Source organism: Mus caroli, unplaced genomic scaffold, assembly GCF_978045245.1.
Source record: "Mus caroli unplaced genomic scaffold, Mus_caroli_1 scaffold_17, whole genome shotgun sequence".
Classification (NCBI taxonomy): Eukaryota; Metazoa; Chordata; class Mammalia; order Rodentia; family Muridae; genus Mus; species Mus caroli.
Genome location: NW_028227272.1, coordinates 34,340,063 through 34,356,990, shown reverse-complemented (window position 1 = coordinate 34,356,990; position 16,928 = coordinate 34,340,063). Strand labels below are relative to the sequence as shown.

Genomic DNA, 16,928 nt, shown 5'->3' with positions numbered 1-16,928 from the left:
AGCCTTTGTCATTTTGAGTACATGTGACTATTGTAATTTAATAAAAAACTGAAACAAAGTTCAATTTCCTGTTACTGAAAAAAATCATTGTAGTTTCTCTTATGTAAAACAGAAATACATAATTGTATTCAGAATGACAAATAGTGCTGTTGATCTCTTAGAAATGGTGATTCAAATGGTAGTTACCAGAAGCTAAGCCAAGGAAGAAGGAAGGGTGTGTGGGGAGGCTGGGGAAGGTGGATTAATGTCAGATATGTAATGGAAGCTCTGAAATACTGTCACACAGTATGACCATAAGTGACAATAATGTACCACCACTTACTAATGCTGGAAGAAAAGGTTCCATAAGCCTTCTTAATTTTGAAGTGTTAAATGATTTAAATATTTTCAGTGTACATATGTCTCAAACATCATTGTTCCCGTTATTATCTACAACTCATATTTTTGTGCTTTGGTCAAAAAATTGAAACTAAATATGATGTAAATCCATGCCTGTAATAAACATGTATTTAATAATGATTGTCATTATTAATTTTAGTGACATTATTTTCTCCTATGTTCTATTAATAATGAAATGCTCTCTCAGTACATAGGTTATTCTATCATTTATATAACTATAACTTTATGTTAGTGTGATATGTGTAAGGAAAATGTACTGATCAACTCTAAAATTCAGATATTTTAATTGTAATTTTCTTTCTTTCAGAATTACTTACTGTCATCTACCTTTCCAGAGTAAATGGCTCTATGTTGGAACAGAAAGAGGAAATACACATATTGTAAATATTGAATCTTTCATTCTTTCTGGATATGTCATCATGTGGAACAAGGCAATTGAACTGTGAGTTTGAACTTACCTGTCACTTTATCTGACAAAAGTAGTGCGTGTGTGTGTTATGTAACTTGTGGGGTTATAATTAGTTAATGCATCCATTGCTAATGTTTACTTAATTTAAATGGTATTGAATGAAAACCACAGATAACTTTAAAACAGATATAGTTGAGCTAATGTGTGTTTTTTATGTAAATTGTATTTTAATTACTCTCCACTTCTTAAGATCCATTAGTAATACATGTTATTTCAGAATTTTGTCATCATTTCTGACAGTTATGTTTTGCTAGTGACATTTTCAGGGTTTTGAAAATTAATGTTAGAGACAGAAAATACACCAACATGAATATAGTCATCATCTTTAAGTGGCAAAACAGCATAAAATTTTCCCCTTAATTTTTGACGTAATATGAAATATCTCTGTTTTTGCCTTTTATCTATCCATCTATTTATTTATTTATTTATTTACACTCCAGATTTTATTCCCCCAACCCTGGTCTTTTATATTCTTTTTTTTTTTTACAAATAACAAATTGAATGTTTAATTATTTTCTGAACTAGAATACTTTTTATTATATAGTAAAGCTTTAAGTGGAAGAGTCCAGTATATGATCTAACCCATATTTACATAATGCATTCCTTTAATATGATTCTATGATTCAAAATGGAGTACACTAGTAATTGGAAACAATTGAATATTTGCTTGCATTTGCATATAGTATTATTATGCAAATTTGTAAAGGTATAGTACTTAACAGAGTTTTAAGAGTACTTAATTCAGAGTTTTCAAATGTTTAAGTACAGATTGTTCTTTCTATGAAACTTCTTATTGTTTTCACTAGTTTATCATGCTAGATGCATTAATAATTGTTGGTACAACCAAACCCCACAGATAGATAGCAGCTTTGGTTTGTTGACTATTATTATTTACTAAAGAATAACTAAGGATATTATTCTTTATCAGAAGCATTTACCTCCCTAGAACACTATGTGTAAATGTATATTACATATGAACATAACCAAAATAGCTCTATGAACTTTTCTTTGTAACCCCATATAGGTTTTTCTTTAAAATATACTATAAAATACAAATAGTAATTCTGATTTTCAAATGGAACAACAATCTCAATCCATACTGTTGAATATGATATATCTTTTGCCATTAAATTAGTATATATATATATATATATATATATATATATATACTCAGTAAGATCAATAGTACTGTATTCATTTTTAGATGAGAAAATATATTTGTGGATGAGATGAATGAATCCAGTCACAAATTTACCAATATCTAATCTATGTATTTCTTTGAGTTATTATATTCAAAAACCAGTATTAAAATTACTTAATTATCGATTTTAAAATTATTTCTAAGATTTAAAGAGTCTTTATTGTTTTGTAAAGGAGCTTTGTAGATTTTATGTGTCCTTAACAAATAAGGTGGAACTGCCAACTCAGGCACACTTGGATTCCCTTTCTAAATACAGTTTCTTTGCTTTCTCAGCCTCTGTAACAATTGGATCATGGAAAGGGCTGTAGAAAATTGAGAAATAGTTATTTTCTCATGTCAGATGATATCATGCTTAACCATGACATAATCATATTCGTTAATCTTGTTAAATTAGATTTATAAAGAAACCATGCAGATGATCAGAGTAGAATAAGTTTAAGGTCAGATTAGCAAAGTTCTTGTAATTTTAGTTGTTCTGGTGTATACATAATTATTTATTATTGGTTACAGTGGAAAATCCAGATGAACTAGACATAAACAATGAACTAGATTTTTCAGTTTTCTGAAAGATAGTTATTACTAGTTAATTACCAAAGCATTTCTTTTTAAATCCAGTATGCTATTGTACTTTGCTTTAGGGACAAAACCACAGAAAATTCCATGTCAAAGGAAATCTTAGCTGCTTAAGCTTAAAATTTGGTTGGAATAGATTTTCTATATAGGTTTGTGGCTATAACATTTCTCTGTATTAATAAAATTCATTAAAAATTTCAAGGACTCATAATTTCCCAAAAATGTAATGAAAAATATCATTTTAAAATGTAGGACCTTATTTTTATACCTAATTAAAAAAAAACACCAACCCTACTTTACCAGATATAATAGGAAAAAGAAAAATAGTTCAAACAATATCAACTAACAACACACCTGAGAGCTCCCAAGGACTCAACCACCAACCAAAGAGTACACATGGGTGGGTCCATGGCTCCCGCTACGTATGTAGCAGATGATTGCCTTATGTAGCATTAATGAGAGGGAAGGCGCTTGGTCCTGTGGAGGCTTGCTGCCCCAGCGAAGGGGGATGCTATAGGGGTGAGGCAGGAGTTGATGGGTGGGTGGGGGAGTACCCTCTTAGAGGCAAAAGGGAGGGGAAATTGAATGGGGGGATTTGTGGAGGGGAGACTGGGAAGGGAGACAACATTTGACATGTAAATAAATAAAATAATCAGTAAAAAAAGAAAATTCATAAAGACAGCTGAAATTTGAAGTGAATCAGAGGCTTAGCTCTACTACCCTGGGAGTATATTACAGCTTAATCTTAATTTCTTTGTCATTTTCTGTTGTCTAGTTTTAAATTATTGCTCTGAATTGATTTAACAGCTCCACCAAGACTCATCCAGGCCCAGTTGTACATTTAAGTGATAGCCCACGAGATGAAGGAAAAGTAAGTATGCTCTCTTATTCTCACTTTTGTTTTGCCCGCTTTTAGAAAAAGTTATTTTATACTATTTCTTGAGATTTGAAATCCCAGTTAGTTGGTAGCATTCAGTGGCATCTAAAAATAATACTTACTGAGGGTTTTCATGGTTAAGTGAACAAGTAAATGAAATACTCTTGCTACTAATGCTCTAAGTTTCTAGTTTACTCAGCAGTAAAACTGATTCTCAAATCGGCATTGTTGAGAAGGTAGCAGAGCAGCATTTTTTTCTAAATATTACATGATTCAATTAATTAATATTATATGATTCATTAATTATGTGTCTGTTATTTGGTTTTGGTATTATCAAAGTTATGACCAATATCCAGTAACAACAATTAGATAATTTTGGTTGTCTTATATATCTACACTAATATATAAAGTATTTGTCCATTTCATTATGGTAAAAAAAAATGTCCAAGTGATTAGAGTGAAGCATGCCTCTGTGTATGTCTGTGCTGGAGTTTCTAGGAACTGTTAGAAAATGGAGACTGACTTGCTCAATGGATCAATCCCTTGATGGCTTCATACTATGATGACATTATTGGAGGTTGGAAAAAGCTAGGCAAGAGAGTCTAGCTGGAGGAGCAGCAGGTCAAGTGGTTCTTGGGTCTGTTTCTCCTCTGGCATCTTCCTATATGCAGTTTCTTTGTATTGTGGCCTTCCATGACATGAAAAGCTCAGGTCTGCCTCATCCTCAAGACTTGTAAGGACTAGATTGTTTGACTGTAAACCATAATAAATTCTTCCTTTAGTCACCTAGATATTTTGGTCACAGCAATACAGATGTAGCTAACATGTTATCAGATTATATAAACAGTCCGAATTATTTCTTTACTCTTCTCTTCTCTTCTCTTCTCTTCTCTTCTCTTCTCTTCTCTTCTCTTCTCTTCTCTTCTCTTCTCTTCTCTTCTCTTCTTTTTTCTTTTCTTTTTTCAAAACAGGGTTTCTCTGAGTAGTTCTGGCTGTCCTGAAACTCACTCTGTAGACCAGGCTGGCCTTGAACTCAGAAATCCTGCCTCTGCCTCCCGAGTTCTGGGATTAAAGGCGTGTGCCAGCCACCAATGCCCAGCTCTAATTATTTCTTAATTGGCCTTTGATAATGAAATGGTTTATACCTCAAGATAAAAAAAAAAAACATCTTTATGGATGCCTTGTCAAGTATATAATTCTTACTAGGTACTATAAAAATTAGTAAATTAGTTATGCTAGGTTTAGGGGTTTTTTTTAAGTTAATTATTTAGTTTTAAAAGATAGGAACTAAGGTAATCTAACAAAAATTCAACATGGAAGGCAAATTCAACTGAGGAAAAGAAGCAGTAGGTACCTCTAAATTAATCCATGAATTTAATATAATGTCAACCAGGTTTGTCAGAGTTTGTTTTTTGTTGACAAACCCTTATGAGGCTTCAGCACTAGCCAAAGAACTACAGGCAGCTAAGGGATGCTGAGAGTGGAGGAATGGTCCTCCCCAGGCAACAGCACAGCAACTGCCTCTCCAAGACCTAGTGTCAGCCCTGAACACATTTGCACAAGTAACATAGTGCAGGCAGAGAACATGTTGTCTGTCATGAGCAAAACTGTACATAAGTTAGGGAATATATACATATATACAAGTATGTAACATGTAACAACAGTTAAGAAAAATGAGGCTATCAATTCAAAATAGAGCAAAGAGGTGTGTGGGAGGGTGAGAGGGAAAAAAAGAAAAGGGGTTGATGTAATTATATTATAATTTCAAAATAAAAATAAATTGCTCTAGGTACTTAAAAAGCAAATGAAGCAGCCTTTTTTTTTTCAAAATGAGTAAAGTGCAGATATAATTTCTACTGGGATGTAGAGTAAACACCATCACTGACAGTCAGAGAAATGCAGTTATACCATTCGGAATTCCATCAGACCAAAAATGTTAAAAGTAATGATACTAGATAGCTGAAAGGGCCATGTAGTTATGCAGATGCAGATAACAGGTCATCAGATTGTAAAACCATCCTGATTATTTCACACTGTGCATTAGGCATTCATGTATATATATGTATATATATATATATATATATATATGCACAGAAAACTGTATTATAATCATTTAGGACACATTTTAAATCATTTGGCCTGGATAATTCTTTCCGATATCCATACTATTTATGTGAGTAAGGAATGATAAGTTTAATAATCAAAAGTTAAATAAATGAATATTGATACACACATAATGGCAACTTCACTAAAGCACATTAAAAAAAATCTAGAACAATGTGGTGTGAAACTATGTGAACGATGCACCTGTGTATATATGTGTATACTACATGCCCAAGAACAAAAGCCTGAGTAGATATGTACAAATCTGGAGAGGACATTAGACATGGTACTGGGGAAAATGGTAAGTGGTATTCTTTTTTCTGTGTTATTCAAGTTTTTATGAAAGAACGTAGTATATGGTGACTGGCATTGACAATTAAAAAGGATTATAAAATAAATGAATATTGAGGCCAGTACACCAAGACCAACGTGTTGCTCAGCAAGAATAGTCTATGCCCAGTAAATCCTACCTCCAGATAGACCAGGGTTTTGTTTTTACTATATTCAATTTTGTTTATCTTTTGGTGTGCCTTTTGTTGAATATCTTTTGTCCTTTCTTGACAAAAACCATAATCCTACTTACTTTTTTTTTTTACCAATTTTAAGTGTTTATATAAAAATTTAACTTCTGCATAAATTATTTTACGCTGTCTTGACATAGGGATATACGTTTGTTTTGTTTGTTTAAATACAAGTTTCTCACTGATTTGTAAGTTTCATCTATGGAATGGTTTATTTGCTTTTCTCTCATGCTTTTAGATAACTAATTTTTAATAAAAGTGTAATCTCTTGTTAGATTACTTCTATGTACTATTTTAGATTTATTCCTATTCTGATCAATTCCTTTTTACATTGTGTGTGTGTGTGTGTGTGTGTGTGTGCATGTGTATGCATGTGTGTATGGAGGTCAGTTTGTGGAGCTGGTCTCCTCTCATGTAAGTGCTGGGACTCAAACCCAGGTTATCAAACTTGGCTGCAGGCCCCTTTCCTGCTGAGACTGTATGCTTCCTTTTGACTTAATTTTTGTTAAGTTCGTTTGATAACAGCTGATTATTTTGAGTATATAAAATACTATATTTTTAAAAACTGGCAGTGTTATTAATGCTTTGCTTTTAGTATCTGTCCTTAGAGTCTCTGGTATGAATATTTATGAAAGTATACCAAATGTAGACAGCTTTTGTTTTCTTCCTTTCCAACATAGATAGCTATATGTATCAAGTACCTCAGCTTGTTATCTAAATCTCCAAACCCAGGAATAAATCATTTATATTCAATAATGTGCTAGATCCTGGCCAACAAAACAAGTCGAAGCCCTATACTATGTCCCACCCCCTTCACTCACCCCCTACACAATAAGAACAAAAATATTCCATGTATTTCTAGTATTGAGAGTTTTAAATTATAAATAGTATTGAATTTGGCTGAATGGGTTTCTACATGTATCAGGTTAAGCATTTGTTTTAATTTGTTTGAGTATGTTGCTAGATTTTCTTATTTACACATTTCTTTTAAATGCTTCTGAGATAAACTCAGTGTGGAAAGGGAAACTGTCCTTGGAGGCTTGGTGGTGATGTAAGAAAAGAAACAAAGTACTGCTGTTAGGGCTCCTATGGAAGCCAGATAATACCATACAGTCAGAAATAGAATCTCTTTTCTCCAAGACACTATTTCTAAGAAACCTGAACATCAGTGTGTCAAACAGAAAAGGGTGCTGTTTTCTTAGAAGCTTCTATGTGGGCAATAGTAACGAGGGCAGCATTTGGATTCTGTCAGGGTGTCTCCTAAACACTTCCTTGCTGCACTTCAAGCTTGGCAGGGTTAATCAATGTTTTACAGTACCACTTCCTGAAGCTCACCAGCTCTACCCAGCACCCCTGGCTCATCTCACTAATACTGGATTCACAAGGTATTACACCATCTAAAGTATACCTTGCACCTTTCTAAAAACTTCCAAAGGGGTCAAATGACATGGCTCTCTAGCAAAGATGAGCTAACTTCCTATGAAACAACTTTAACCAATGCCAGACAAGAGAACAGGAATGAATTATTTTCCTCCCTTTAGTTGGGTTGTCCTGAGCCATGATTTAGAGACAAGGCCACAAATCCATACTGATGAAACACCTGCCAAATAGTTATTGATGTGTCTCTTCTGACTCTCCCCATGAAATAATGGCTGGCCTAATTTTGAGTCATTTTGTTTCTGCTTCACTCCCCTTCCCTTTGGTACTGCAACCCAGAGAGTCAATTTTCATGAAATATTAGCAGAAGAACATTGCCTCAGGCTTGTTTCGACAGAACTCTGGTCCAGAGAGCAGTAAATCATAACACCTGCAGCTTCTTTCTTATCTTAAGAGCCAAGCTGAGCATTTGTGGCTAGACGAAATAACCTTCAGTTCCTAACATATGTGGTCCTTAAGATCTGGTCCTTTATATAAAAGTTTGCTGGGTCTTTCTCTATATTGTTGCAACTTGGATGGGATTTTTATAGTTGGATTGTCTTATATATAAGATCAAAGAATGTTGAAGAAATCAAATGGACTGATATTAAATCCTGGCATACAATGAAATAATAATTAGTTGGACATTTTTGTGTGATTAATTGGAATAAGGACTCATGTAAAGGTTAGAAATTGGGAGACCAAATACTTATGATATGGGTTAATGACAGTTATAAAGGGGAATAAAATAGCTTTCTTTGGCAACATTTGCATTAGTTTTCTGGCACTGATATAAGCTATGATACTTATGGTTGTTTTAAAACAGCAAGATGTTACGTTATTACAGTTCTGTGTTCCAGAAAGCCAACAAAAGCGTCACTGAACCAAACTCCTTTAGCCAGCTCTAGAAGAGAAGCTGATTTCTCGCCCTTTCACAAGCATCACACATTCTTTGACTGGTTGCTCCCTTGGCTTCAGAGCTAACATTGAACTGTATCCCCAGCTTTGTCCACAACAACAATCTCCTTCTGATCACACCAGGGAAATGTTCTCCTCTCTTAAGGACTCATTTTTTTAGTTTGGGTCCACCTGAAAAATATAAGGTGCCTCTTCCTTACCAACATTTAATCTAATTACATAATGAAGGTCTTTTTTTTTGCCATCAAAAAAATGTTTTTGTAGTTCGGAGGATCAGACTCAGTTCTTTGTGCATGTTAAGTACATAACTGTATCACAACAAAGCAGGACACTGTTTGACATGGGATATTCTTGGTTCAGTTTACATCATCCTAGACATTTATGACTGATTTACCTTAACTCCACGGCATTTTATAGCATCTTTTTAATTTATTATTTTATGTTGTTTATTTTTTTATTTATTCACTTTACATCCCTCTCCTGGTGACCCCCTCACACAGTTCCTCCCTCCCTTTCTCTGACTGGGTCGGGACCCCTTTGTGTATCCCTGGATCCTGGCACATCAAATCTCTGTGGGACTAGGCAGATCCTCTCCCACTGAGGCCAGACAAAGCAGCCCAGCTAAAAGAACATATCCCACAGACAGGCAACTCTGCTCCAGTTTTTCAGGACTCACATGAAGACCAAAAATGCACATCTGTGTGGGGAGGGCTAGGCCCAGCCCAAGTATGTTCTTTGGTTGGTGATTCAGTCTCTGAGAACCCCAAGGGTCCAGGTTAGTTGACTCTGTTGGTCTTCCTGTGGAGTTCCTATTCCCTTTGGGGCCTGCAATCCTTCCTCTTATTCTTCCATAAGAGTCCCTAAGCTACATCCACTGTTTGGGTGTGGGTGTTTGTATCTCTCTGAGTCAGCTGCTGGGGGAGCCTCTCAGAGGATAGGATTGTTAGAGTCCTGTCTGCAAGCCTAACAGAGTATTATTAAGAGTGCCTGGGATTTTTGCTTGTCCATCGGATGGTTCTCTAGTTCGGCCAGTTATTGGTTGGCCATTTCCTCAGTCTCTGCTCCATCCCCCATCCCTGCTTTTCTTGTAGACCGGATACAGTTGGGGTTGGAAGTTTTGTGGGTAGGTTGGTATCCCTATTGCTCCACTAGAGTTCTTATCTGGCTACAGGAAGTGGCTTCTTCGGGTTCCATATCCCCAATTCTGTGAGTCACAGCTAAGGTCACCTGCATTGATTCTTGGGTGCTTCTCCTGTCCCAGATTTCTGTCATGTCCTTGAGATGCTCCCATCCACTTCCCCACCCCCATCAGTTGCAGATTTGCTTTAAAGTATATTTAAAGGAACTCTTATTGCTTTTATCTTGAGAAAAACTGTTAAAATTGGGCTCAAGAACTGCTTATAAGGAAACTGTTACCACTTTGATCAGCCAGGGTCACTATTAATAAAGAATATTATCCCAGGTTCTTATAAGTTAGTTTTAAAAGGATACCATAACAAATGGCCACATACTGAATGACTTAAAACAACAAATGTTTAGTTTTTCATAGTTCTGAAAGCCAGAGGCTGAAATCAATGTACCAGTTGGGTCAGGTTCCCTCCAAAAGCACTAGGGGATACTTTTCTCGCCCCTTATAGCTTAGATAGTCTTTGATTTGAGGAGCTATAACTCCAACTTCTGCAACTATCTTCTTATGATTATCCTTTCTGTCTCTTTGTTGTCCTTTTCTCAGTTGTATTTAGGGTGGGGTTCACTCTAAGTCCAGATAATTTCATCTCAAGAGTCTTAACTAATTGTACCTTTAAAAGACTTTATTTCAAAAATAAGGCTACATATTAAAGTTGTGGATGAATATGTATCTTTTTTTAAAGCATTATTTTCAACCATCACACCCAGGGTAGGGAAATTTATATAGATAAACTGGAGAAAACTGTAACTCTTTGTATGAGCCTTGACTTCCTGAACCCATCTGACCAACAGGATGTCACTTTTACAGTTAGAAAACAATTTTTCTTCTTTAGGAGACTGATGTTTGTATTCGTCAGGGTCATTAATTCGGGTCCAAAACCAGAATAAGACCTCAGCTATTACTACAATCTAACATCAATACTTAAATCTTACTCTATAAAAAAACTGAATATACATAAAGTAAGCAGAACATGTACAAAGAAACTGGGGACCCTAATATTGTCAGTACCCCCAAAAATTTATTTATAAATGACTTTTGAGGGTTTAAACTTAGAGGCTATATAGAAGTCAGGTCACTTACATAGGACATATCTTCAGCTACAATTTGGTGAGGACACATGCCCTAGTAGCTTCCAGGAATAGTACTCCGAAGCATTGACTCAACAGAGACATATGGTAACTAGATCCCAACTCTACCTTCTAGTACAGCATTAAGGAAGAGATCAGAAGAAACGGGAGTTGAGAATATTAACATGAGTAAATTGTTTGTCCAACTAAGTCTTCTCAGAGATCACCAGAATGCTGGCTTCCAAGGCTAATGCTTCTTCTTAGGAAGTAATATACTCTGGAAAAGCAGGTAACACATTTATAAAGCTAGGAGTGGCTATCTCTTTTTAGGCCTCTGTTGACCGTAGGAAATGATAGCAAAGAGCCAGTCTCCATTATATCTCTGAGGATTAAATATCTAGATTGGTAGAAGCCAGGTGGCAATATTTAACCATCTGGCAGCATGGACATAAATCACTGTAAGAAGCAGGTAGGCTGGGCTGGCAATGCATGACTCCGTGGTATTAACTAATATTGCATGGCTTTTCTAGGAACAAAATTAGGTGGGGCATTTGATTGGGACATTGTTTGATTTGCATAATCATAAAAAAGGTGAAGAGTAGTTTTATCTTAATATTTATCAGCACCATGGACAATTATATCTTATTATCCTTTCAAATGTGAGTCAGTTCTCAAATCCTGCATAGAGTGATCAAAAGGGGATCCTGTTGTCCTTGAAGAGAGATTCTGAAATGCTCTCTGAATACATATGGAATATAAATACATATAGGAACATTACTGATCATTTGTAAATAATTTTTTATTACAATTATGTAAAAGGTCAGAGCAGGCAAATCCAAAAACGATATTCTGGTCCTCTCATAGGTTGTTAGTTATACGAACTAAGTATCCAGATGATAAATGAACTATTAACCCATGACTAAGTTAAAAAAAAAAAGTACACCACCCATGTGAATAAAATATGCCATTTTATTTAAGTGTAATGTGGACAGATATGCTCGGTGATTTGGATTAATACTCTCTTTGGTTTCCTGACATTATAATTAGAGGTACAGTAGAAAGAAAGTTCCTGAAACTATCTTCATCTGCCAACATTACTATCTGTGACAATCCCATGCCTCTGAAGTTGCTACAGAAATGAGTATAATTAGACTTAAATCATACAATGATAAAGTGCCAGTAGACAAGGACATATCCTCAATGAATTCCATTGTGCAGATTCTTCCAAAACCATCTTGGAACAAGTTTGGTAATAGAAAATCATTGGAAAAAGTAAAAAGTATTAGTTTAAGTCCAGCTGTGTTGCTATTGGTGAGTGTGATTAAAGTCCAACCTATGCAGCTTTAGTGCATGTCAATACCCATCAGCAGATAAGAGCAAAAGAATGGACAAACATAAGTATCAGTATTCCCTTAGGAGTTTTCTGTTTTCCTTAATATATTTCTTTAATATATTTAGTACATTTTGATAAAAATATACTTCTCAGAAATTCTTTTTTTAACTTAAAATAGATTTTTCCATGTAATGATTTCTGATTATAGTTTTCCCTCTGCCAGTATCCTCCTCCCCTCCCCTTCCATGAAAATCTATACCTTTTTCTTTCTCTCATTATAATACAAACAGGCATCTAAATAATAAAATACTGTAGTGTAAAATAAAAACAGACAAATCAGAATAGTGCAAAACAGAAAAAAGGAGGCAAAGAAAAAGCATAAACACATAGGTGCTGAGATGCTACATTTGTACACATGTAAACCTCATAAAGACAAAATTGGAAACCACAGTGCATAAGTAAAAGATATATAAGGTTAAAAACAAAACAAAAATCTCAAGCAAAGCATACCTACAGAAACACAGAAGTGTTTGTTTTGTGTTGGCTGCCTGTGGCTGAGGATGGGACTGGTTTGTCTACCAAGTGAGGTTCTGTTAGAGAAATTAATTTTTCCTTTGTGTACAGTTATCAGTTCCAGAGAGCTTCTGGGTTAGGAATGGAGACTCGGGACAATTTCATTCTCAACATTGAGACTCCATCTAGCTTAAGCATGTATAAACCCTGTGCATACTGCCATTATTTGAGTCCTCCAGTCCTGCTATGTCTAGAATGTTTTGATTGTTTTATTCCCACTGCATTCCCACTGCTTTTACAGTCTCTCTCCCCACTCTTCCACAGAGTTCCCTGAGCCCTGAGGGAAAGGATTTGGTGATAAGATCTTATTGAGAACCGAGTGTTCCAAGGTCTCTTACGTTTTGTACTTTTCCCAGTTGTGTCTCTAGGTTCCCATCGACTGTAGGAAGAAGCTTCTCTGACAAGGGCCGAGGAAAATACTGAACTACAAATATGGCAGAATGTCTTTAAAAGTCATTTGATTACTATGTTCCATTATCAGAGCACTAGTATTTGGTTTTCCCTTAGATCCACGGCCTAGCTAATGTCAGGTAATGGTCCACCTGAGGAGTGTTAGACATGAGTTCCATCTCATGGAGTGGTCCTTAATTCTAAGCAGATAGTAGTTGGTTATTCCCATAACTTTTCTGCCACTCCTGCACTAGCATATCTTGAATAAAAAGTCACCATTGAAGATCACAGGGATTATAGCTGAATTGGTGTTTACCTTTCTCCTCTAGAATTCAGAGCACCTTCCAATGCCACGAACACTAGTGTGTAGGGGTGAGGGCTCTAAGTAGGTACTGCTAGACTTCTCTGTGTTCAGTGACTTATATAGGCATTGTCTTCAGTTTGTGGAGAGCAGCCAATAAGCTTAGAAGTATCCTGGGGGGGGGGGGGGCTGGTGAGATGGCTCAGTGGGTAAGAGCACCTGACTGTTCTTCCGAAGGTCCAGAGTTCAAATCCCAGCAACCACATGGTGGCTCACAACCATCTGTAACGAGATCTGACACAGACTCCCTCTTCTGGAGTGTCTGAAGACAGCTACAGTGTACTTACATATAATCAATAAATAAATCTTTAAAAAAAAAAAAAAAAAGAAGTATCCTGGGTTGTTTAGGGGTTTCTACAGGGACTCTTTGTCCATTAACTCAATTATATGTAGTTCTCTCCCCAACACTGGATATTTCTTTTGGGTGAGAGAAGTCACTAGGAACTTTGTCTACTGTTTGATGATTCCAATTTATTTCTCTTTTATATATTTTAAAAGTTTCTACTGCATTAGGTTTCCATATGACCCCTCAAATGTCTATAGCTGACCCTCTCGTGTATTTCCTCTTTGTTTCCCTGTTTGCTCCCTCTTCCCCTGCCAACCCATTCACACATAATTATCTACCCTATTCCCCTTCCTAGGGAGATCCTTCCCTTCCCTCCTGGTCACTTACTCTATAACTAACCTCTGTGTTTATATGGATTAGAGTCTGATAAATCCAAGTTTAACAACTAACACTTACATATAAGCAAATACATACCATATTTGTCCTTTTGAGTCTGGGTTTCCTCATTGAGTATTTTTTTCTAGCTTCATCCAATTACCTATGAATTTCATGATTTCATTTTTAAATGGCTGAATAATATTTCATTGTATAAATGTACCACATTTTTTCTACCATTGATGATATATAGGCTGTTTCCAATTTCTGTCTATTATAAATAGAGTAACAATGAACATTATTATGTAAAGTGTCTCTATTGTAGAATGAAGAGTCCTTAGTGTATATGTCCCAAAGTGGTATAACTGGGTATTGAGGTAGATATATTTCCAGCTTTCTGATCTGTACTCCATTTTAAAATTGGGGTTTTTTTTCTTGATGTGTAGTTATTTAAAGATTTTTATATATTTTATATAGCCCTTTATGGGATGTGTAGTTGGTAAAAAAAAAAAAAAAATCTTTTCCCAATCTGTAGCCTGCTGCTTTGTCTAAATGATGGTGTCCTTTGCCATACATAAGCATTTCAGTCTCATGAGGTCACTTTTATTAATTGTTCTTAGTGCTCGTGATAACAAATGTTCTTTTCAGAAAGGCTTTTTCTGTGTTAATTGAGTTCAAAACTATTCCCCGCTTTCTCTTTTATCAGATTCAGTGTATCTGGCCTTATATTGAGGGTTTTTTTTTTTCCCACTTCATGTTTCACTTTGAACATGGTGATAAGTATGGATATACTTGCTGAAAATTGTCCTTTCAAGTAGTGTGAAGATTTGTATTGGAAATTTAATGACCATTGCATTGAATTTGTAGATTGCTTTTGGTAGGATAGCCGTTTTCACTGTATTAGTCCTATCAAATTCATGAGCAAGAGACATCTTTTCATCTTCTAGTATCTTCTCTGATGCTTTTAAAAAATATCTTAAAGGTTTTTTTTGAATTAATTTTTTATTAGGTTTTTCCTCATTTACATTTCCAATGCTATCCAAAAAGTCCCCAATACACTCCCCCCCCTCCCCTACCCACCCACTCCCACATTTTGGCCCTGGCATTCCCCTGTACTGGGGCATATAAAGTTTGCAAGTCCTATGGGCCTCTCTTTCCAGTGATGACCTACTAGGCCATCTTTTGATACATAGGCAGCTAGAGTCAAGAGCTCCGGGGTATTGGTTAGTTCATAATGTTGTTCCACCTATAGGGTTGCAGTTCCCTTTAGCTCCTTGGGTACTTTCTCTAGCTCCTACATTGGGGGCCCTGTGATCCATTCAATAGCTGACTGTGAGCATCCACTTCTGTGTTTGCTAGGCCCTGGCATTGTCTCACAAGAGAGAGCTATATCTGAGTCCTTTCAGCAAAATCTTGCTAGTGCATGCAATGGTGTCAGCATTTGGAAGCTGATTATGGGATGGATCCCTGGATATGGCAGTCTTTAGATGGTTCATCCTTTTGTCACAGCTCCAAACTTTATCTCTGTAACTCTTTCCATGGGTGTTTTGTTCCCAATTCTAAGAAGGGGCACAGTGTCCACACTTTGGTCATCGTTCTTCTTGAGTTTCATGCGTTTAACAAACTGTATCTTATATCTTGGGTATCCTAAGTTTTGGGCTAATATCCACTTATCAGTGAGTACATATTGTGTGAGTTCCTTTGTGATTGTGTTACCTCACTCAGGATGATGCCCTCCAGGTCCATCCATTTGCCTAGGAATTTCATAAATTCATTCCTTTTAATAGCTGAGTAGTACTCCATTGTGTAAATGTACCACATTTTCTGTATCCATTCCTCTGTTGAGAGATATCTGGGTTCTTTCCAGCTTCTGGCTATTATAAATAAGGCTGCTATGATCATAGTGGAGCATGTATCCTTCTTACCCGTTGGAACATCTTCTGGATATATGCCCAGGAGAGGTATTGCGGGATCCTCTGGTAGTATTATGTCGAATTTTCTGAGGAACTGCCAAACTGATTTACAGAGTGGTTATACAAGCATGCAATCCCACCAACAATGAAGGAGTGTTCCTCTTTCTCCACATCCTCGCCAGCATCTGCTGTCACCTGAATTTTTGATCTTAGCCATTCTGACTGGTGTGAGGTGGAATCTCAGGGTTGTTTTGATTTGCATTTCCCTGATGATTAAGGATGTTGAACATTTTTTTCAGGTGCTTCTCAGTCATTCGGTATTCCTCAGGTGAGAATTCTTTGTTCAGTTCTGAGCCCCATTTTTTAATGGGGTTATTTGATTTTCTGGAGTCCACCTTCTTGAGTTCTTTACATATATATTGGATATTAGTCCCCTATCTGATTTAGGATAGGTAAAGATCCTTTCCCAATCTGTTGGTGGTCCTTTTGTCTTATTGACAGTGTCTTTTGCCTTGCCGAAGCTTTGCAACTTTATGAGGTCCCATTTATCGATTCTCGATCTTACAGCACAAGCCATTGCTGTTCTATTCATGAATTTTTCCCCTGTACCCATATCTTCGAGGCTTTTCCCTACTTTATCCTCTATAAGTTTCAGCGTCTCTGGTTTCATGTGGAGTTCCTTAATCCACTTAGATTTGACCTTAGTACAAGGAGATAGGAATGGATCAATTCCCATTCTTCTACATGATAACAACCAGTTGTGCCAGCACCATTTGTTGAAAATGCTGTCTTTTTTCCACTGGATGGTTTTAGCTCCCTTGTCGAAGATTGGGTGACCATAGGTGTGTGGGTTCATCTCAGGGTCTTCAATTCTGTTCCATTGGTCTACTTGTCTGTCGTTATACCAGTACCATGCAGTTTTTTGTTTTTGTTTTTGTTTTTGTTTTTGTTTTGTTTTTATCAC

General features: G+C 36.1%; 1 protein-coding gene across 8 annotated transcripts in view; it reads left to right on the top strand.

Moving 5' to 3' along the window:
• Stxbp5l (syntaxin binding protein 5L) overlaps nucleotides 1-16,928 on the top strand; it is a 307,493-nt gene that overhangs the window by 107,971 nt on the left and 182,594 nt on the right. For all 8 annotated transcript variants that reach the window (XM_085832442.1, XM_085832439.1, XM_085832441.1 and 5 more), the window contains 2 exons: nucleotides 707-841; nucleotides 3,450-3,513. In XM_085832442.1, coding sequence (XP_085688568.1) covers nucleotides 819-841; nucleotides 3,450-3,513 — 87 coding nt within the window. In that variant the 5' untranslated portion in view covers nucleotides 707-818. The remainder of the gene's footprint in view (nucleotides 1-706; nucleotides 842-3,449; nucleotides 3,514-16,928) is intronic.